The sequence below is a fragment of the Ochotona princeps genome, chromosome 4, assembly GCF_030435755.1.
Source record: "Ochotona princeps isolate mOchPri1 chromosome 4, mOchPri1.hap1, whole genome shotgun sequence".
Lineage (NCBI taxonomy): Eukaryota > Metazoa > Chordata > Mammalia > Lagomorpha > Ochotonidae > Ochotona > Ochotona princeps.
In genome coordinates this window covers 51,698,012-51,722,020 of record NC_080835.1, presented here as the reverse complement: position 1 = coordinate 51,722,020, position 24,009 = coordinate 51,698,012, and the positions used below count along the sequence as shown (strand labels likewise).

General features: G+C 42.4%; 1 protein-coding gene across 7 annotated transcripts in view; it reads right to left on the bottom strand.

Annotated features, from left to right (window-relative positions):
• The window catches only part of NUP98 (nucleoporin 98 and 96 precursor), a 103,592-nt gene that overhangs the window by 7,335 nt on the left and 72,248 nt on the right, over positions 1–24,009 (bottom strand). For 6 of the 7 annotated variants that reach the window (XM_058663486.1, XM_058663489.1, XM_058663487.1 and 3 more), the window contains 8 exons: positions 21,451–21,633; positions 20,626–20,782; positions 17,075–17,504; positions 13,943–14,172; positions 10,699–10,965; positions 6,845–7,002; positions 4,743–4,886; positions 940–1,085 (listed from right to left, as the gene is read on the bottom strand). In XM_058663486.1, coding sequence (XP_058519469.1) covers positions 940–1,085; positions 4,743–4,886; positions 6,845–7,002; positions 10,699–10,965; positions 13,943–14,172; positions 17,075–17,504; positions 20,626–20,782; positions 21,451–21,633 — 1,715 coding nt within the window. Of the gene's footprint in view, positions 1–939; positions 1,086–4,742; positions 4,887–6,844; positions 7,003–10,698; positions 10,966–13,942; positions 14,173–17,070; positions 17,505–20,625; positions 20,783–21,450; positions 21,634–24,009 lie in introns of those variants that run through there. The other variant, XM_058663492.1, reaches the window with a different exon arrangement.

Here is a 24,009-nt window from a genome sequence, read left to right as displayed (position 1 = left end):
TATGTAAAGATAATCAAAATAATATTAAATAATTAAATAATATTAATAACCAAATAATTAAATAATATTAAAACAAAACAAAACAAAAAATCACTCCTGGCTTCAAATTGGCTCAGCTCCAGCCACTGCAGTCACTTGGGGAATGAATCAGTGGATGTAACATCTTGCTTCCTCTCTGTATATCTTGCTTCCCAATAACTATGAAATAAATCTTTAAAACATAAAGCTAGAACAGTGAAAACATATCTACAGTATTAAGAAGCCAAGGGGTGGGGACTGACTGCACAACAGGGTAAGAGATTTCTGTGAAGGAGGAGAATAGCAATATTATCCTGGTTGTTCACAATAGCTACACTGTGACACTTCTTTTTTTTTTTTTTTAAAGATTTATTCATTTTATTACAGCCAGATATACACAGAGGAGGAGAGACAGAGAGGAAGATCTTCCGTCCGATGATTCACTCCCCAAGTGAGCCGCAACGGGCTGGTGCGCGCCGATCCGAAGCCGGGAACCTGGAACCTCTTCCGGGTCTCCCATGCGGGTGCAGGGTCCCAAATCTTTGGGCCGTCCTCAACTGCTTTCCCAGGCCACAAGCAGGGAGCTGGATGGGAAGTGGAGCTGCCGGGATCAGAACCGGTGCCCATATGGGATCCCGGGGCTTTCAAGGCGAGGACTTTAGCCGCTAGGCCATGCCGCCTGGCCCCACTGTGACACTTCTAACAAAAGTTATCAAAGTACATCCTTTGCTATAAGCTAATAATATTAAGTTTCAATGAGATTTTTTAGACTTTTCTAATTCTAGTCTCATGCTCCTTCTACTCAACTCTTATAAGACCCACAGTAATTCAGCGGTTTCTGAAATGAAAAGGATCAGGAACGGGACTCCCTGGCAGCTCAAACACCTCCCACGTGACAACACGGCAATGGCTTTAGTTTACCTGTCACTATACAGCTTTAGAAGGTGAAAGCAGACGTCTCGAAGTGGTCTGTATGAGTCGCGCTCCTCCTCCTCTACCACACAGCCAGCACCCTCCAGGTAGGAAGGAAGTGGACAGCAGGCATATCTGTCACCCTCGGAAGTATTCTGAAGAAAAGAATCAAATCAATGTGTCAGTAGTTAACCTATTTCACTAGATGCTACCACATCTTAATTACTTAGGTATCTGCATTAAGAATAATGTGATAGGGGCAGGTGCAGTGGCACAGCACACTAATCCACCATCTGTGGTGCCAGCAACCATAAGGCTGGTGATTTGTGTCCTGGCTGCTCAACTTCTGATCCCAACTCCTTGCTTACGGCCTGGGAAAGCAATGGATGGTGTCTCAAGCCTTTGGGCCCCTGCAACCCATGTGTGAGATCTGGAAAAAGCTCCTGACTCCCAACTACAGATTGGCTGAGCTTTAGCATCAGGAACTTTTGGGGAGTGAACCAGCAGATGAAAGACCTTTTTCTTGCTGTCTCTCTAAAAAATGTGTCTTTCAAATATTTAAAAAGGAAACAAAGATGTAACAGATGCCAGCATTGTAGGACAGCATGGGCTGGCATTCTATGTGGCAACACTGGTTTCAGTCTAGGCTCCTCCACTGTCAATCCAACTCCCTAGTGAAGTGACTGGGATGACCCAGTTAACCTGGCCATTCATGTGGGAGACCCTGCGGGAGCTTCCTGCTCCTGGCTTCAGCCTGGACTACCTGGTGTTTGGAGTGAATTAGCTGATGAAAAGTTCTTTTTGTTATCCTGGTCTCTGTCCTCCTGACTTCTAGCTCCTTGCTTCTGAGTGGCCCAGCTCTGGCCTGTATGGCCCACTTGGATTGTGAACCAATGGACAGAACATCTCTGTCTCTTCCACTTTCTATAACAAAACAAGAACCAAACCAAAACAAACAGATTTATGTGAAAGGTGGAGCATGTGCTTGATCAGGAGCCAGTCACTGAGTCTCTCATAGGAGGCAGGGGGGCTATCACTTACTGCTTTCTCAGCCAAATTAGCAGGAAGCTGGACTGGACTTAAACCAGCAATTTAACATGGAATGTCAGTGTCATCAAACAGGCCCTTTTTAAGCATTATTAAAACACTTCACTTTATCTAGGCTTGGCTTTGGATTGGCTCAGCTATGGCCATTGTAGCTATTTGGGAGGTCAATCAGCAGATGGAGGATTTTTCTCTTTAAATATATCTTCCCAAAAAATAAGTATTTAACAAAAACAAAATCCACTTCATTTATCTGAAAGGCAGATTCATCTAACATAAAATGGTTTACAATTCAAGCAACCAAAAAGGCTGGGATGGTGTCAGCAAAGTGGGGAAACTAAACCTGAATCCCCCAGATTGGTGTCGGGAGCACCAGTACCTGACACATAATTTGCTGCATTGAAAAAGTATGCTTAAGAGGAAACTGGAATCTAGGGTGGTGTCAGGGATTCCAACCCAAGCACTCTAATACACAATGAGGGCATATTACAAGTGGTATCTTAACAGTTGTGACTAATGTCTACTCCTAATTCCAGGATTTTAACCCATGTTTGGTCAATGACATACTGTCTTTTTTTTTTTTTTAAAGATTTATTTTATTTTTATTACAAAGTCAGATACACTGAGAGGAGAAGAGACAGAGAGGAAGTGGAGCTGCCGGGATTAGAACCAGCAGCCATATGGGATCAAGGCGAGGACCTTAGCCACTAGGCCACGCTGCCGAGCCCCGACATACTGTCTTTTTAATTTTATTTTTTAAAACATTTTATTTATTTTTATTGGAAAGGAGACATACAGAGACAAGGAGAGATCTTTTGTCTGTTGGTTCACTCCCCAAGTGGCTGCAGCAGCTGGAAATGAGCCAACCTGAAGCCAGAAGCCAGGAACAACTTCTGGGTCTCCCACGCGGGTGCAGGGTTCCAAGGCTTTGGGCTGTCATCGACTGCTTTCCCAGGCTACAAGCAGGGAGCTAGATGGGAAGCAGGGCTGCCAGGATAAGAACTGGCGCCCATATGGGATCCGGGCACATTCAAGCTTAGGACTTTAGGCACTAGGCCATGGCACTGGGCCCTGCCACAATCCTTTTAAAGATACACTCTTGTTTGCTGGTTTACTCCACAAATGACTACAACAGTACAATAGCCAAAGTCAATAGCTGGGAATGCAATCCGAGTCTCACACATGTATAGCAGCGACCCCGCTACTTCATTCATCACTACTGCCTCCTGAGGTAAACATTATCTGGAAACTGGAATCAGAGGGGAGACAGATCTCAAATTCAGGCAGTGATACAATATGTAGGTGGTCCAAACAGCATTTTTAAACACAAGGCCAAATACCTGCATCCCTCCTACTCCCCAACTTTCTATAAAAATTGTGGATAGAACTAATGAAGAAATCATAGTCCTGAAAATAATAGCAAGAGAGGGCATTTGGTGCAACACATAAGATGCTACCGGGGGACCGGTGCAGTAGACTATCGGCTCAAGTCTTTCTCTTGCACACACCGGGATCCCATATGGATGCCAGTTCTGATTCTGGCAGTCCTGCTTCCCATCCAGCTCCCCCACTTGTGGCCTGGGAAAGCAGGAGAGAACGGCGCAAAGCCTTGGGACCCTGCACCCATGTGGGAGACTGGAAGAGGCTCCAGGATCCGGGCTCCTGACTTCAGATCGGCGCAGCTCCAACTGATGCGGCTGCCTGGAGAGTGAATCAATGGATGGAGGATCTTCTTCTCTGTATATCTGGCTTTCAAATAAAAATCAATAAATCTTAAAAAAAAAAAAAAAAAGGAACAAATTTCTTTAAAAAAAAGGGCACCCACACGCTTTTCAGATTGCCTGGGTTACAGTGCTGGCTTCATTTCTGATCATAGTTTGCTGCTAACACACACCCAGGAAGGGAGTCAGTCAAATATTTAGGCTCCCATCACCTCCATAAAGCTGTCAATTGACTTGTAAAGCCCGTGGTTTCAAAATGGTTCAGTCCTAACCGCTTGTGGTAAGCAGGAAGTAAACAAAAAGATATATTATATTTCTATTTCTCTCCTTCAATGGAATCAGAAATGAATGCAGGGAGCTAGACCAACAGTTAAGATGCTCACACCTCATACTGAAAGTGCCTGTCTCAATAAGTGTTCTCAGTTTGATTCCAGCTTCCTGCCACTGCAGATCACGGGAGGTAACAGAACAAGAATTTGAGTTTCTGCCACCCACTTAGGAGAGGCAGGTGAGCTCCTGACTTCTGGCATAAGCCCCGCCCAGTCCCAGCCACTGCGGACATTCTAGGAATGAGCAACAGATGACAGACCCTGCATCTCCCTGCCTCTCATAAAACAAAAAACAAAGAAATCACATACAAATATCCTTTTAACCCTTCAGTGACAAGGAATATGAAATAGGCTAAATATTTAAAAGCAAACCTCAAACCTGCTAATCTGAGTCTAAAGTAAACATGAGGTCAGGCTGTGGATCAGAGGAATTCAAAAATAATAAAACCACATCAGGAAGGAATAAAAATCCTCTCATGTACAGGCAGGAGAGCAGCAACAGTCAAAGTGAACTCAGTGAACTTACACACCTGGTGAAATTCAAGGGGAACTTTATATAGAAGCAGGGCTAAAGGGTCAAGTTCCAGGTCCATTTCAATGTTAAGGTACTCTCAAGAAAAGAGCCATTAGTCAAAGGTATTATAAATTATAAACTGTTTTGTCTGCAAACACAGAATGTCCAACAGAATTCTTGCTTGGCTCTACTGGACACACATACCTGAAATGCTTCTTCATACATGCTGAGTGCCCTCGAAATGGAGGCTGTTGGTGGAAGCAAATACCACAGATGCACGGCCAGGGAGCGTTTCCAGTCCAGTTGGGAGCACACATTGATTTGTGTCTGTCCTGAGAGCTGCCACACCTGATTACACAAAAATCAGACACCACAGCTATTAAAATTTACCTTGTGATTGCCTATGTACATAAATCACTTACTTATTCAACTAATATTGTAATTGAAATGTCAGCATTAGTTATCCAAACATAAAATACAGAGTCTGGTAATCCAATCAGTGTTTTGAGACGAATGCTGCTTAAAATACAGATCTTCTCATCATACACAGGTGTTAGCTTCTACAAGTTAATGATGAACATAAATTCTGATTGCGTGCTTTATGTCTAGAAGTTGGTTTTTAGAAGATAATCAGAAGTAGGCAGCAACAGATAACTGGATTAAGTCAACTCTGAAGTAGCAAATGTAAGAAGGATTTTTCTGCCTATCAAATAAAAATAAAATTGTCATAGATTCAATTTGAAACATATGGGTTAGCAATGAGGAGGCATAGTGGGTAAAGCCACAGCATTTAACACTGACATCCCAAGTGGGTGCGAGTTCATGTGCAGGCTGCTCCACTTCTGATATAGTAGTTCATTAATGGCTTGGGAAAAGCAGTGGAAGATGGCTTGAATGTCTGGGCCCCTGCAAGCCATGTGGAAGAACAAGATGAAGGTCTTTGCTTCAGGCGAGGACATTAACCACCATACTATTGTAATGGTCCCACAATGCAGTTTTATTTTTATTGCAAAGTAAGATATACAGAGAGGAGGAGAGACAGAGAAGAAGATCTTCCGTCCGATGATTCACTCCCCAAATGAGCCACAACGGCTTGTACGCGCCGATCCTAAGCCAGAAGCCAGGAACCTCTTCTGGGTCTCCCACGCGGGTGCAGGGTCCCAAGGCTTTGGGCTGTCCTCGACTGCTTTCCCAGGCCACAAGCAGGGAGCTGGATGGGAAGTGGGGCCGCCGGGACCAGAACCGGCACCCATATGGGATCCCGGGGCATTCAAGGAGAGGACTTTAGCCACTAGGCCTAGCCACTAGGCCACGCCGCCGGGCACCACAATGCAGTTTCAATATCTCCGATATGCATGTATTTCAAGCCTTCCCTTGAACTATGCTCATAAAAAAATGATTACATATTAATAGAGAAATCATGTAAACTATCACTATAATATGAAAAATGATGAATTTGAAAGTTTTAATTTCTGCAGCACTAGATGTTCAAAGCAACAGATGACTGCCGTTAAAAATATTTATAGTGGGGCCTGGTGGCTTAAAGTCCTCACCTTGAACGCACTGGGATTCCCGTATGGGTGCCGGTTCTAATCCTGGCAGCACCACTTCCCATCCAGCTCCCTGTTTGTGGCCTGGGAAAGCAGTCGAGGGTGGCCCAAAGCTTTGGGACCCTGCACCCGCATGGGAGATCTGGAAGAGCTCCTGGCTTCTGGCTTCAGATCAGCGCAGCACTGGCCGTTGTGGTCACTTGGGGAGTGAATCATCAGACGAAAGATCTTCCTCTCTGTCTCTCCTCTGTATATCTGACTTTGTAATAAAAATAAATAAATCTAAAAAAAAAATATTTATAGTGAAAAATAGGGCCCTGCGCAGTAGCCTAGCGGCTAAAGTCTTAGCCTTGAACGCACCAGGATCCCATAAGGGCGCCGGTTCTAATCCTGGCAGCCCACTTCCCATCCAGCTCCCTGCCTGTGGCCTGGGAAAGCAATTGAAGATGGCCCAAAGCTTTAGGACCCTGCACCTGCATGGGAGATCCAGAAGTTGTTCCTGGCTTTGGATTGGCTCCACTCCAGCTGTTCTGGCCACTTGGGGAGTGAACCATTTTCCTCTCTGTCTCTCCTCCTCTCTTTATATCTGCCTTTCCAATAAAAAGTAAAAAACCTTTTTATTGGAAAAAAAAAAAAAAGACAGTATTTATAGTGAAAAACAGATTTCCCAGTTACACTTAATATTGTGTTATTTATAAAGATAGCTTTTTGCCTCAATCTCAAACACTTTGAATTTGTGGTAAAAGATGATGATACCGGTTTTCCAGCTAACAGGGCAAATATGCGCAGCCTCTCATCCTGGATGAAGCAGTCAGCTTGGAGTTGGTGCCAATCGACGAGCTGCATGGTGAGCAGCTCCCGGACAGACTGGCTACCCACCAGCTGAGATAAAAGAAGGGCAAGGCGATGGTCACCTAAAGAGAACAGAAATACCTTGACTGAGTACTAAGTTACAGACATACAAGCACTTCCTGCTAAATTCCTTAGGAAGGAAGAAGCACCCAAGATGGTTTCCTGTAATAGGACAAAAGATACTGATGAATAACTTACCATTTTCTGTTTGGGTAGAAAATCTGGTGTGTAACTTATCTTAAAATTATTTACAGACTGAACAGAGAGATGAACTACTTCTGTAACCCTAAATTTTTTTTTTCTGTAAAATGAATGAAAGCATGGCAAACTAGAATGTTTTACCCAGTGACATGAAGAAATGGGAAACCTAAATCTACAGGAAAACTAAGATGTGTGCTTGGTACACAAACTCAACGTCTATGTATTTCCCCCAACCCTCAACTTGTATTTGTAAGGCAGAGACACAGGAAGATCTTCCATCCACTGGTTCCCTCTCCTAATGTCCACAATAGCCTGGACTGGACAAAGGCAAAATCAGGTACCCAAAATTCAACACAGATCTCTGGTGAAAGTGACAATGGGACAAAGTACTCCAGCTATCACCTGCTACCTTTCGGAGTAAGTAGAGGTAAGAAGCAGAGCCGAGACTTGAAATAAGCAATCTGAAATGGAACATAGGTGTTCTGCATACCACCTAACTGCTGCATAAAATGCTCACGTCTTCCTTTTATTAGTCTATCTCAGACCACCTCACAGTCAGTATTTTTCTTTTGTTTTTATGGGATCAGTGTTTTGATAATTAAAGATTATCATCCTGGGAGCTAAATCTTTCATCTCAAAGCTAAGGCTCTATTTTTTAGATCCATTTTATTTTATTTGAAAGGCACATTAACAGAGAAAGAGAGCAAAAGAGGCATTTTCCACGTACTGCCTCACTCCCCATATGGTCACCATATGTTTCCTGAGGGCTACAACTTGTCCCATCCAAAGCCAGGAGCCGGGGGGGGGGGGGGGACTCTTTTGGGTCTCCCATGTGGATTCAGGGTCCAAAGCCTTGAACCATTCTCCATTATTTTCTCAAGCCGTAAGCAAAGAGTTGGAACTGAAGGGGAGCAGCCAAGACTTGAGCTGGCAAATGGGATGCTTCGCACTGTGGGCAGCGACTTTATTCATCACGCCACAGTGCTGATCCTCTATCCCTTCTGTTTTAATTTGTATGATGTATGGTTCTTTTTCCTGCCTGATTTCGCAACACTATTGATTCCACTGCATGGAAATGCAGATTCCTGTCTAGCAAATCCAGTTTTTCACTATTACGTGAAAGTTAAACTATGGATTTCCATAGTTTGTTTTTAAAAGATTTTATTTGAAATGATGAGTTACAGAGACAGAGAGTGATTGAGCTAACTCTTCCATCTGCTGTTTCACTCCTCAGAGGGTTTCAGTACCAGGTCAAAGCTAGGAACTTCATCCAGGTCTCCTACATGGGAGCGCAGGAGCTCAATCATTGGGGCCTACTTTTACTACTTTCCCAGAACATTAGCAGGAATCTGGATCTAAGCAGAGCAGCTGTTGGTGCCCATTCGGTATGTCAACATCGCAGGTGGTATCTTAATGAAATATACCAAAATGCCAGCACCAGTTTGTTGTTGTTGTTTTTAATTACAAAGTCAGATATACACAGAGGAGGAGAGACAGAGAGGAAGATCTTCTGTCCGATGATCTACTCCCCAAGTGAGCCGCAACGGCCGATGCTGCACCAATCTGAAGCCAGGAACCAGGAACCTCTTCCAGGTCTCCCATGCGGATACAGGGTCCCAAGGCTTTGGGCTGTCCTCGACTGCTTTCCCAGGCCACAGGCAGGAGCTGGATGGGAAGTGGAGCTGCCGGGATTAGAACCAGCGCCCATATGGGTTCCCGGTGCGTTCAAGGTGAGGACTTTAGCCACTATGCTATCGTGCCAGGCCCACCACAGTTTTGTTTTATAACCAGATATCATGTATTTATGATTTCCTAAGTGCTTAAGAACTGTTTCTTTCTTTGCCATAATTCGGCTTAATTCTTTCATTTTTCATTTCTTCAGGTGTACACTTCAGTTACTGATTTGGAATCTTTCTTCTTGTTGGTTAGGTATCAGGCTAAGTAAATTGATTGTGTTCACAATTTCTATAAAGTTTCTTTTACCTAACTATTATTCTAGTGATCACTGCAAATGGGTTTTGAGGGCCTGAAACAATGGTTCAGTGGCTAAATCCTTGCCATGACTGCGCCAGGATCCATTATGGTGCCGATTTCTGTGCTGGCTGTTCCACTTCCTATCCAGCTGCCTGCTTGTGGCCTGGGAAGGCAGTGACGGCCCAAAGCCTTACGACCTTGTACCCATGTGGGAGACCCAGAGGAAGTTTATGGTTTCGACACTGCAGCTTTTTTGGGGGTGAAGCAGGGGATAGAAAATATTTTCGTCTCTTCTCTCTGTAAATCTGCCTTTCAAAAAAAAAAAAAGGCACAATTTTTCAGTAATGGGGACTGGCATTGTGACACAGCAAGTTAAACTACCATCTATCATGTCAGGAACCCATATATAAGCATGGATTGGAGTTCTAGAAGCTCCACTTCCAATCCAGCTGCCTCTCAACCCTGGAGAAAAAAAACCCCAATGTCTCAAAGATTATCAAAACCACTCAATACTCTCAGAACTCTTCCATACATGGGGGTCTGTAAGGGTGTCACCAATGGACTATCTCTCATACCCAGGTGCTGATGTGGTTTGACAACAAGGAGTGGCCCTCTCCCTAGTTCCCTGAGAACACAGGTTGGAAACTAACTAACTAACTAACTAAATAAAACAAAGACTGATATCTGTCCAACCCACTTTCCTCCATGCCTGTCCCTGCCTACCCTAAAGAGACCCACATGGGCATACATCCCTCTGAACTATGTAAAAAGTATCAAAAATAAAATTAAAGCATAGAGTTAAAAAAACAAAAAATAGAATGTGAAAATAGTACACCATCTCTGAAAAGTTTATAGGCAAATGTTCCATGTGCACATACCTTTGTATATTACAAAGGAAATGACCTAAGTAGCCTTTTTTAAACATGCATTTAAAATGTTCATTCTAACCGTTGAACTTATCTGGACAATAAGATGCTGGACTTTATGCTTGGTATATGCTTGCAATGAAAGAATCTCAACTGAACTTGAACTTGCTATTTAGCATAAAAAAAAAAAAAAAGAACAGTTGAGTGGACAGTATGTATATGAGAACACCTGGTGGAATATACAAGACAAAAGGAGTTCCAAAAAAAGCATTGATGGTTTTGTTGATAAACTCAATACTTCCTCCCTTATCCTATAGGGCCCTCAGTGTATAAAGTCTGATGCCACTAATAAACTTCGGCTTTGACCATCAAAAAAATAAATAAATAAAAATAAAAAAATAAAAAATAAATAAATAAATAAATAAATAAAATGTTCATTCTAGTCACAGGATCTGTCTGCTTTTTATCTTTTTTTTTTTTTTGCTTTTCTGTATCTTCTAATTTATAATGCAACCTAAAAGTAAAATAATTTTAAGTAAGTTAATTTCATGTTTACCATTGTGGAGAGACATTAAACAAAAAAGAAGACAGGATCTCCATTCTGGAAGAAACGATATTCTTCCTAGGAAGTCAGAAGACAGATGCCAAACCTACAAGCAGCGGCAGGGGACAGTAAGCAGGTAACAGACACTGGCCCAGGAGAGCCAGATGCCTCACCTGACTGCTGGGCTAGGGAACAGGCCTCTCCGATTCTGTTGCCTGTGAGGTAGCTAAAGACAGCCTCCACAGGGTTGTCTTTGTGAGTTAAGGAGACTTCTTCTTCAATCTGAGGAGCAGCAGTGTGGGACAACCAGCGAGAGAAAGCTCTTCGTCGCTCCAGAATTTGAATGTATTCACTGGGCTCATCCAGCTGGCTGTCAAGTTCCTTCAGATGGCCCCAAAGGGCTTCACATAATGTCCATGTCAGGCTCCAGTGCTTCACAACTAAAAGAACAGGAAAGCAATGCTAAGACATCAATTCTTACAATAACCTGAGAGAATTAAACACAAACTGTGATGCAAAAACAAAGTACTAAATACCACAAATCACAACCTAAAATAATTATCCTGAATGTGTCTCCACCTCCACTCACCTTTCTCTTACAAGCTGCAGAGGCAAATAACTGCTTGCTCATCCTATTTATATGATAATTACATGAAAAAACTCCATGTTCCGTCAAACAAGTTTAAACAAATTCTCTTATTATGTGAAACTATGGTTACTAACTATCAGATGGAAGAGGCAGAGCTACTGTAATTTGGTCAAATTCTGTCCATGAAACACTTCTATGAAATGTAGAGGAAAGTACAGTTGCAAAGTGGGTGAAGCTGCTGCCTACTGTGCCAGTGTACCATGTGGCTTCTGGTTTGAGTCTCACTTACTCTGCTTCCAATCCAATTCCCTGTTAATGTGTCTGGGAAAGCAGTGGAGAACAGTCCAAGTACCAGAGGCTGGAACATGTGGGAGAACTGGATGAAGTGCCTGGCTCCTGGCTTCAGCCTGGACCAGCCCTGGCCAGAGGATGGTTAGGGAATCAACCAGTGGATGAAAGATTTCTCCCTTTCTGCATTTCCCCCTTTATAATTCTCCCTTGTAAACAAACAATCTTTCCATTTAAAGATTTATTTATTTTTATTTGGAAGGCAGATCTAGAGATTGACTAGCTACAGGGTTAAGCTGATCTAAAGCCAGGAGCCAGGGGTCAGGAGGTACCTCTGAGTCACTCATACGGGTGCAGAGTCCCAAGACATTGGGCCATCCTCCGTTGCTTTCCCAGGCCACAGAAAGCTGGACTGGAAGTTAGCAGCCAGGACATTAACCAGCACCTATATGGGATGCTGCTACTGCTGTCCCACTGCAGCACACATAAAGGGCTCTAAAAATATGTAAGGCCTTATTCTTTCCTTCTGCTGACATAGTTTTACATGTTGATTGGAACATCTTATGTAAACAGAGTGAGTGGGCCAGGAGCTGGGGATTGGCTTAGCAGTTAAGATGTTGTTGGGATATGCACACCCCCACCTGAGTGCCTGAATTTGAGTCCCACCTTTGTTCCAATTCTAGCTTCCTGCTAATGCGAACCCTGGGAGGCAGCAGGTAAGGGCTCATCTGGGCCAGCCACGTTTGACCAGAACTGAGTTGATTCTTCACTTTGATTCGGCCTAACTTTGGCTGTTACGGAGATTTGGAGAGTACTTCCTTTCTCCCATCACAATGAATCAGTGAATAAATAAATAAATTTTAAAAATTCTTTGGAGGCTGATGTATTAGCTCCACAAGCTTATCCTTAGCAAGCACCACTGGCATCTCATGTGGGAGACCCAGAGAGAAGTTCCTGGCTTCTAGCTTAAGATCAAGTCAGCTCTGGCTGTTGTGGCCAGGGAGTGAACCATCAGAGGAAAGATCTGGAAGATCTGTCCTTCTTTCTATAAATCTGCCTTTCAAATAGATAAAAGCCATTTTTCTTAAAAGATTAAAAAATTATTTTCCAGGTATTTTTATTTTAAAATAAAGAGAGGAGGACAGAGTGAGTGAGAGAGACAGAGATCTTCTATCTAATGGTTCACTTGCTGGCTGCCACGGTGGGAGCTGAGCTGATCTGAAGCCAGGAGCCTCCATCAGATTGCAAGTAGAGCAGTTAGGACACACCCATATGGAATACTGGAGATAGCAACATGAGGATTTAGCCACTAGGGTATCACGGTGGCCCAGGAATAAACTAATTTTAACAAACATGCTAAAATGCTTAACATGCCTGTTAAAATGCTAGATCATTTCATTTCATGGTTTATTAAATGGAGACATGGAGATTTCAGCATTTAAATTACAGGTAATATGTAGCAAACTCGGGATTCAAACATATTCAATTCGATCACAACCCAACTCCAAACTAAGCTATAGTGTCCTAGAACCAGCATCACAAAACAAATACCAGTTCCAGTCAGATGTTCCACTTTTGATCTGAGCCAATCCAAAACCAGGAGCCTGGAGGCTTTTCTGAGTCTCGCTGGCGGGTGCAGAGTCCCAAGGCTTTGGCCCGTCCTTGACTGCTTTCCCAGGTAACAAGCAGAGCTGGATGGGAAGTGGGGCTGCTGGGATTAGAACCAGCGCTCGTGTGGGATCCTAGCACGTGCAAGTCAAGGACTTTAGGCACTAGGCTGCCCTTCAGGCCCAGTAACAAGGATTTCCTAAGCATGTGTAATATATAGGCTTTCCACTGTTTGAAATACAAAGGTATTAAATTAAAAACTGTTCAGAAAATGATGGTAAGAATATACACAGGAAGGTAAAAGGGGAGAAATGAGTAATGGACATTTTAACAAAGTTTTTAGGAAACATTGAGTTTTGAGTTGCACAAGGAAGATGTAGGATTTAGTGCGGGAAGAGTTTCACAGATTAAAAAATAATAACTGAGGGCCCAGCGTGGTGGCCTAGTGCCTAGGGTTCTTGCCTTGAATGCGATGAAATCCCATATGGGCGCCAGTTCTAATCCCAGCAGCTCCACTTCCCATCCAGCTTCCTGCTTGTGGCTTGGGAAAGCAGTCGAGGACAGCCCAAAGCCTTGAGACCCTGCACCTGCGTGGGAGGCCTGCAGAAAGTTCCTTGCTCCTGGCTTCAGATCAGCGCAGCACCAGCTGTTGCGCTCACTTGGGTAGTAAACCATCAGATGGAAGATCACCCTCTCTGTCTCTCTTCCTCTCCGTAAATCTGATTTTGTAATAAAAATAAATAAATCTTTTTTTCAAAAAATGATAATAACTGAGCAGTAACAGCTTTCTTGCTTGGGATTCAGCTTATTCCAACTCAATTACAGGCAACTACAAACTATTATACTGGTGTGAAGACATTTGTCCTCCTATGAACATATGCCATGACCTGCACTGTTGGAAGCTAAGGAGGGCAAGCACGCTACATACTTACTTTGTGATTCCATTAGGTCTCTGGATGCTTCCTTAACCCAATTTGCATAGTCATGAATGATGTCAACTCCAGGACTGGGGACAAAGAGAGGACACAGCTCATCCACATTGACAGTACTATGTTTTAATTTGAGTTCCAGAGGTGTCTGGTACAGTTGCAGGTCTTCATCCAGCTTCTTTTTTCTTAAACTGAGTTTTTCCAAACGAACTTTGAATGGGGACTCAGTGAGGCTATCGGGACAAATAAAGAACAAAAAAGAAAATGAAAGAAGCTAAGATTTCTGTGCAACTCGACTTGACTTTATGACTCACTGTAATTTTAAAGGCATGTAACATGATGTCAATCCATACTAAATTTATCCAGTATATATTGAACAAATTATTTTTCTGGTCCATGACTCAGAACCCAAAGGATTTTTTAATCAGGTTACAACTATCCCTGGAATTGTACAGCTAGATATGGACCTAGCTTCAGTTTACATCTCAATACTAAAACCAAAGGGCTTAAAGTCTGAAGGGAGTGGGCACCTGGCCAAGTGCCTGACATTTGGAAAGCCCACATCTCATACAGGAATGGCTAGATTCAAGTCCTCGATTCACTTTTGATTTCAAATTGCTCCTGATGCAGCTGCTGGGAGGAAGCACACATGGGTTCAAGGAGCTGGGGTCCTCCTACCCACAACGGAGATGAGGATTACCGTCCCTACTCCTGGCTTCAGACTGGACCTCAGCTGCTGAATGCACCGGGGAGTGAACCAGCACACATTCTTTGTCTCTGCACTTCTCATATTAACAAAAACAAATAAGAAGTGAAAGTTACTGTGGGATACATTTTCAGCAAATTTTACTCAGGTATCAAAAGTCATGACAATAGGCAACACAGTCATTGCATACGGGTAATGATTTATGTCCTAGCTACTCTACTTCTGATCCAGTTTTAAACTAATGTGCCTGAAAAAAACAGTGAAGAAGGCACAAGTATTTGAACCCCTGAACCCACGTTGGAGACCTGGAAGAACCTCATGGCTCCTGACTTAGGCCTGGAGGAATGCTGGTCAATGTGGCCATTTGGGTACTCAATCAGAAGATGGAAGATTTCCTTTCTGTATCTTCCTCTCTGTAACTCTGCCTTTCACATAAATTAGTTAAGAGTCATGAGGCTAAATCCATAGACAGCAAAGAAGTAACTACATTACAGTCAGGTTTTTCTACTTTTGAAAGTCAACTTAAAAAGATTTGTTAAAAAATTCACTTATTTATTTGAAAAGCAGATTTACAGAGGAAGAGGCAGAGAGTTATTTTCATTTGAAAGGCAGAATTACAGAGAGAAGGAGGGACAGAGAGGGAGATCTTCCATCTACTGGTGAACTTCCCCCACCCCTCAAATGGTCAAAACAGCCAGGCCTTGGCCGGTCCAAAGGCAGGACATAGGAGCCAGGAGTGAGGACTCTCTTCCAGGTCTCCACATGGTCACTGGTTCACTCCCAAACTGGCTGCTACAGCAGGAGCCGAACCAATCAAAGCCAGAAGTCAGGAGTGTCACTGAAGTTGGTATTTTATTTTATTTTATGTTTAAAGATTTATTTATTTGGGCCCGGCGGCATGGCCTTGTGGCTAAAGTCCTCGCCTTGAACGCACCGGGATCCATATGGGCGCCGGTTCTAATCCCGGCAGCTCCACTTCCCATCCAGCCCCCTGCTTGTGGCCTGGGAAAGCAGTCGAGGACGGCCCAAAGCTTTGGGACCCTGCACCTTTGTGGGAGACCTGGAAGAAGTGCCTGGCTTCGGATCGGCACAGCTCCAGCTGTTTCAACCACTTGGGGAGTGACTCAGTGTCTGACTTTGCAATATAAATAAATAAATCTTTAAAAAAAATCTCTTTCGATGTAAGCTCTAATTCAGGTTCAGAGGGAGAGAATGTCCAGGAACAATGGCTTGCTGAGTGTGATTCCACGCCACACGCTGTGCCAGAGTCCTTGGAACTTCAGTTAGGTCGTCTACATTGGTGCTGGACGCAGAGAACTTGGGTCATCCTCTGCTGCTTCTCCAGCAGGGAGTTGGAAGGGGAGTGGGGCAGTCGGTACAGGAAGTGGTGCACATGTGGCATGCTGGTGCTTAAAGATGGAGGATTGCCTTGTTGAGACTGAGAGCCAGCCAGTCGCATAAATCTATCTTTTAATCAATATATCTTAGAATTTTTTTCAAGTGCTCCCATGTATCTGTGTTTTAAAAGCAGGGTATTGCATAGGACTATAACATATATAGTTACATGTTATTATACACATGTAGTGTAGAATATTAAAATAGTTACGCACAGGTTATACAACCATAGAAAATGTGTTTATCATTTATACACGTAAATTGGTATATGAAGAAAAACACTAATATCTAAGCAATAAAATAGAAAAAAAATCTCTACCGCGATATAAATGCTGAACATACAAGGAATGTTGAGACAACACCTTTCATCTGTTACTTCTGTAACTAGAATTTAACTTAAGCACCAGCATGGTGATGTAGCAAGTTAGGCCCGGTTATGTGCCAGCATACCATATGGGTACCAGTCTGAGACCTGGGTGCTCCACTTAAAATCTGACTCACTCCTAATGTACCTGGGAAAGTGGTGGAAAAGTTCAGTTAGTAACTATACAAATACCTTTTACTATCTGTAATTGTGCTTAAAAACCTATCTACAAGATTTGGGTTCTGACCTTAGGTTTCCTGACAAGTTTTGATTTTGTTTTCCTTTTCCTACCATGCTGCCTTTCTAAAAAAGATGAAGAGCAGCTGGCACTGTGGCACGGCAGCTTAAGCGACCACTTGCAAATGCAGCATCCCATATTTGACTGCCAGTAGAGTCCCACGTGCTTAGCTTCCCAGTCAGCTCCCTGCTAATGTGTCTGAGAGGACAGCAGAAGATTGCCCAAGTGTTTGGTACCCTGCCACTCACAGAGACCAAAATACAGTTTGCGACTCCTGGTTTCTGCTTGATTTGGCCCTGCCTATTGTGATCATTTCAGGGGTAAACAAGTAGTCAGTTATTCCCTCTTTCCTTGCCTGTCACTCTCTCTTCAAATAAACAAACAATTAAACAAAACCTTTTACTTTAAAAAGTACCAAGAAATTTGACTCACGATTTAACAGCTACTGGATTAGGTAGAAATCCATATTCCATAGAATCAGAAACACGATGATTTTCTAGTTCTTGAGAGCCACTCAGCTGCTCCCCACTATTAGCAAGAGTCCAGTTGGGTCCCCAACCAATTCGAAATGAGCGTCCCATAAATAGAGCCATGTCCATCAAGAGTTTCCCCTTGCCATAGGTGATAGACTTTTCAAGAGGGACTAGGCCTGGTTGCCTGCGTGTACCGACTGTTTTCAATTGAATCTCGGGGGCTGGGCTGGGCACTGTAAACACAGCAGTCAGGGGCGGAGGGATGGTCCAAGTGGACGTGGCTGGGACAGTCATTAAAGATGACGCTCTGGGAGTATGAAACTCTTGCACAGAGGCACTTGGTGAAAGGAAAGCTCCACTCGTAAATTTTGATTGTAGTAATCCACCAACTGAAGGGAGAAAAGGATTATTACAATCTACTGTTCCCCAAAGAACACAAATCAGCAGAGGCAAAACCATCCTAATTAAATCACACATACATGATCAGAAGGGATTATCCATAGCAACTATTATCTCAATCAGGAGCTACAATGATGATGGCGTCAACACTAAGAACAATACTTGCTAATACTAAACTTAGACAATATGTATCTAGCACTTAATTGCAGCATACTGTGTAAGCAGCCTATGCACTTTCCAAATTAATTTCATTCTTCAATAACAGCACCATTACCATCTCATCCTGTAAGTGAAAACAACTGGGTTCAGGCAAGTGCTGGCTTGCCCAAATCCAGAAATACAAGCGCAAGGACTGAAAGTTCAGTCCAGAGAGGTCTGTCACCAATGCTGTGCCATACCAGAACCCAGAATTTGGGAGCCTGTACTGTGGAACAGTGGGTTAAGCCACTGCCTATGACATTAACATCCCATACTGGAGTGCTGGTTCAAGTCCCAGGTACATTGCTTCCTATTAATACAACTAAGAGAAAAGCCAAGGATGGCCCAAAAACTTGGGCTACCTGCTATTTATACTGGAGACCTGAACGAAGTTCCTGGCTCGTCAGTTTGGCCGGGCCTAGACTGAACTTGGGCATAGCTGGTATTTAGGGAGTGAATCAGTAGAAGAAGAGATCTCTGTGTGTCTCATTTCCCTTCTATCATTCTGAATTTATATAAATAAAAACCTTAAAAAAAACAAAAGAAGGAAATGTGGAAAGATTATATACAAATAGTTCATTTACGTACATATTATGGGGAAAAAAATACAGAAAATAGGACTTTAGATGTTTTCACCACAAAGAAATGGTAATGTTTGAACAAATCCATTTTCTAAATGGACACGTATACAATTTATATATGTGTCCAGAAGTTACATGGAATTCTAAGCTTATTAAACTACAAATAAATAAATAAATACATAAGGGCAGCTTTAAGACAAAGCACATTAAGTTGCTGACTACAAAGTTGACATCCCATGAGTGCTGGTTTGAGTCCCAGATGTTTTACTTCAGATGCAAAACTTGGTAAGATCAAAACTCAAATTCCAATCCTGTAACCCTCAATGCCAGCAAATCTTATGACTGTACATTTGTTTTTCTGAATTGTTTATCACTATTGCCTATTTCACAATCTTTTAGAAGATTTATTTATTTGTCTGAAAGAGTGACAGAGAAAGAGATTGATTTTTTCTTTTATTTCAAAGATGGATTTACAGAGAGCAAAGTAGAGACAGAGAGGTATCTTCCATGTGTTGGTTTATTCCCCAAATGGCTGCAATGGTCGGAGCTGAGACGACTGGACACCAGGAGTCAATAACTTCTTATGGGTTTCTATATGCATGCATGGGCTCAAGGACTTGAGCCTTCTTCTGTTACTTTCCCAGGTCATCTCAGCGAACTGGACTGAAGGTGGTGAAGCCCAGAATCAAATTGGCACCCAAAGGGGATGTCATGCCACAGGCGAAAGCTCACTTCACAATGCCATGGTACCAGCTTTGAGAGATCTTTCTCATAATGATTCAGTCTCCTGCAACAAGCAGGTTTGTTTCAGGTGAAGATCAGGAACCAGAATCTCCAACCCATTATCGTAACAGCGTGCAGTGGGGTTGCCATCTGCTACCTTCCCAGGTATATTAGTAGTTTGAAAGTACAGCAGCCAGTATTCAAACTGGTACTTCAATATGCCATGTCAGCATCACAATGGTAGCTTAAAATTCACTGTGCTACAGCAGCTATGGTTCTTCTATAAAGCACAAAATTAAAACTATTAAAAGTATACATGATTACAGGTTGGTGCTGGTTTAGGTGCCAGTAGCTCTGCTTTCCACCCAGCTTCCTGCTCACATGCCTGGGAAGATAGTGCACGCTGGCTCAACAAGCTCTTGGGCTCCTATCATCCACATGGGAGACCCGGACAGAGTTCTCAGCCACTAACTTCTGCTTTGCTCATCCTAATTTGTTGTGGCCACATTTGGGTAGGGAACCAACAGATAGAACCTCTCTATTACTCTCAGTTTCGAGTAAGTAAATAAACAGTTAGGGCCCAGTCAACCATGCAGGATGCTCAACAGAGCTCCGAACTGATGGTTTTGACATGGTTTGGTCCTATTTGCTGTAGGCATTTGGGGATTCAATCAGCAGATGGAGGATTCTCTCTTCTCTGTTGCTCTGTTTAAGTAGATGAAAATGAAATACACAACCCTTATGGTTTATACTAAAGAAAATCAAAAGGAACAGAAACTACAAAGTGTTTCACTTTTAGCAAATTTTGTTCAAATCAAAAACCTTATCTAAGTAGTAGAGACGGGGAGACGGTGAAAAATAACTATGCCTTCTGCTGCTCTAACCCCAAACGCTGATTAAAATTGGAGGTCTGGCCAGGTCGAAGCTGACAGGCAGGAACTCAATCCTGGGAGGCAGGGAAACAACTACATAGGCTATCAAGTGCTGCCTCTTAGGGTTCATATGAGCAGGAAGATTGAATCAACTTTACCATAGGCACTCCAGTATGACACGCAGGTATTCAAAACAGTGCCTGAATGGCCTCTCCACAGGTCTACCAGTTGACAGCTCCTGAATGAAGTGTTTCGTTGACAGCAAAACTCACTCTACCTAGGTCTAGTCCATGATATCCAACAGGGAAAGTTCAGGGAAAAAACACAATCTTGATGATTTATGTGTACTGTCAAAAGTATAGGTTGTCCTAATTAGGCACTGAAATAGCATTAGGATTGTAGAAAGAATTCAGGATACGACAATTTGTTCAATCCTCTAAATAACTTGTGGTAAGTTAGAAATTGGAGGTTATTATCTAATTCATTCACAAGCAAAGAAAACCATAATTCTAAACAAAGCAAATGCTTGGCATAACTTCCTGTATCTTCATCAACAGAAGTAGTCATATGTCTTGATACACACACTTGTAAGAGTACACGCGTAATATCCGTATGTCATTGGTAGTGCTGTTAGAGAGATACATTCTAGAGAAGTCCATTCAGCATAGGAGACAGATGAAAAGCAAAACTTGATGACATTACAGCTTTCTTGTAAAAGAATATGTCTTATACACTACCTAGCGAACGAGATTTTGATGAGTGGGACGCTGAAATGGGGAGCCTGGGAGAACAGATTTCTTGAGAAGTATCTGCTTTGGAAGGAAGGTGACTGAAGCGTTGATCCAGCATCATATCCACATCATCTTCTTCGGTAAGCAATGATGCTTTCATGATCTAAAAGGCAATGCAAACACAAATACTTATAAAGAATGTGCTCTTCCAAAAAAGCCCATTTTAAAAACACAGCAAAACAAATAATTCTCTCCTAAAGACTGTGTCCAGAAATAGTTAACACTTATGTGACTGTCTAGATGACAATACATGTACCTAAGTTATAAGATTCTACTAGAGGCTGACCCACACCAGTTGCTCCAGTTTGTTGAATGAGTAATTTTGAAATCAAACAAAGCACAAGCAAAAACCTAAACTCACACCAAAAGGCATGGGTAAAGGAAAGTAGAAACAGAGCTTAAAGAAACTTATCAACAAGGATTTGTTTTTTTGTTCAATTTTTAAATTTTGTGGAATACTTCATAGAGCCTCGAAACTGCCCTGTAAACCAGTTACATTTTAGAGAGCTGTCAGTGCTCAGAGATGTTAAATAACTTCAATGTCATATAATAATAAAGTCACAAAAATAGGATTGGAACCCTGATCATCTAACACAGTTAAAGTGATATCTTCTAGTCTCAATATGGGAAAACAATGCTCAAATATTGACCATATTCTTATTTTGTTTTCCTCATAAAGTGAACACTCGCCTTATAATAAATCTGGTATTATACAGGAGGTAAAATAGTAGTTTGACTTTGTGTAGTAGGAACTACAGATTAGAACATCACCTGTAAAACATGTGGATTAATTCCCAGTGAAGAAGCAATGTGCGTGGAAGCAGACACAGGTTCCTGATCTTCAGCCACACTCTCTTCTACCATGGAATCCAAAACTGGCTCCTGGGTGATATCTATCATGTCACTGTCCAGTTCCACAACCCTCCCTAACTGTTCCACCTCTGGGCTCTGACTCTGTAGACAGCAGAAACATCAGGGAAGCAGCATTAAATTAACTCAAACACAGAGCTTCTATATCAGAGTTAGTTTATTCAGAAAATGATTCAACAATATTAGATCATCATGAAATGCTAAAGATAATTTAACATTAATTATCCCCAAATCAAACAGTAAGTATTTGGCCTCTGAATAAAGATTCATGGAATCATTCTCTTGTAATAAAAAGTAACATTCAGCAACAAAAGATTGTGTCTTACCTGAATGAGCTAACAATCACAATTTCCTGATTTACATAGTATCACCCTGCCCTCATACTGCCTTGTAGCCAGACAATGGGAAAAGAGAATACAAGGCACAAATATGAAAGTCTAGCAACTTCACATTTTTTAAAAAGAACACAATTAAAAATAAATTTCTAGCTAATACAACCTATCTTCTGAGTGACCAAATCTCAAGATTAGTTTGCCTTCACTTGGCAGTACCATGTAAAATATAAGTGAGGAATGTGTACTCTTCATTTCTATATGTGACTAAGATTTATCTGTTAGCACATTCTCTAAACTAAAACCTATAGCAGGGAGCAGAGATAATAACATGAAGTTGGTTGTTATTATGCTTTCTGGTTGCTTAGACATACTTAAAAAAAAATTTTTTTTTTGGAAAGGCATATTTCCAGGGACAGGAGAAAGATCTATCCACTAGTTCACTCCGATGAACTAGCAATGGCTAGAGCTGTGCCAATATGAAGTCCCACATGCATGCAGGCAGGCAGCTAGATGAAAAGTGGAGCAACGAGGACACAAACTAAAGCCCATAAGAGATGCCTGTGCTTACAAGTCAAAGATTAGCCAGTGGAGCCACTGCACTGGCCCCTGGATTAGCTTTTAGAAGCAAAAGAAAAAACCAATGGAATAGGCCATTTCAACTCCTGTTGCTCCATCTCCAATTCAGCACTCTGCTAACAAAACTAGAAAAGCAGTGGGAGATAGTCCAGAACTTGTGTCCTTGCTACCGATGGAGGAAGCCTGGATGGAATTCCAGGCATCAGGCTTCAGGCTGGCCCAGCCCTCGTTGCTGTAGTCACTTGAGAGTAAACAGATCTCTGTTGTTTCACCTCTCTCTAATGCTTTTTTTTTTTTTTTAATTTATTCAGTTTATTACAAAGTCAGATATACACAGAGGAGGAGAGACAGAGAGGAAGATCTTCCGTCCGATGATTCACTCCCCAAGTGAGCCGCAACGGGCTGGTGCACGCCGATCTGAAGCCGGGAACCTGGAAGCTGTTCCAGGTCTCCCACACGGGTGCAGGGTCCCAATGCATTGGGCCGTCAACGGCTTTCCCAGGCCACAAGCAGGGAGCTGGATGGGAAGTGGAGCTGCCGGGATTAGAACCAGTGCCCATATGGGATCCCGGGGCGTTCAAGGTGAGGACTTTAGCCGCTAGGCCACGCTGCTGGGCCCCTCTAAAGCAGTCTTTCAAATAAATCTTTTAAAAACTAGAAGCAAATTTAAAAGGGGGAAAGGGATTATGGATTTTAAATAAAGAGTATAGGAATAAATGTGGGCATTAAATAAGTATGAAAATCTAAAGAAATACCTGGTCCTGGTGTGATGGCCTAATGGCTAAATCCTTGCCTTGTGTGCACCGGGATACTATATGTCCCAGTTGCTCCACTTCCCTGCTTGTAGCCTGGGAAAACTGTACAGGATGGCACCCTGCTCCTGGCTTCGAATGAGCTTAGTTCTGGCCTTTGTTGCCAACTGAGGAGCAGACCAGCATATGGAGGATCTTTCTATCTCTCTCCTTCCCTCTGTAAATCTGCCTTTCCAATAAAAAATAAATAAATCTTTAAAAAAAAAAAAAAGGGAAAAAAAAGTTAACTTAATAGGGCCCGGCACAATAGTCTAGTGACCCAATCCTTGCTTTTCATTCACAGGAATCTCACATGGAATCTATCTCTTCAATAAAAATAAATCTATACATCTTTAAAAACAAAAAATCCTCTGCTTTCACCCCGACCAATACCCCTTCAGGAAGAAGTCCAAATTTTTATACAAGAAAACATAAACATAAGCACAGATTTCAGGAAAAATTAACATGGGAATCTATTGCTTCAACGAGCCAGGACAATGTGAAGACGTCATCTTTAGACTTGGTGAGAAAATCTTTCACCTAGAAGGCTCAGATATGTTTTCCATGCCAAGAAACTGCACAGTTTTGAATGCTAATAACTAACACCAGCATAGAGTTCCCCGTTCAACATGAAAAAGAACTTTCTCGACAGTTCAACATTACCGTTCTAACACACTTCATCAACATTATAAATAATCAAAACCTAAAGGCTGGATACCTCAACATTTTAACTCATTTCTCTCATTTCTAATCCCCCC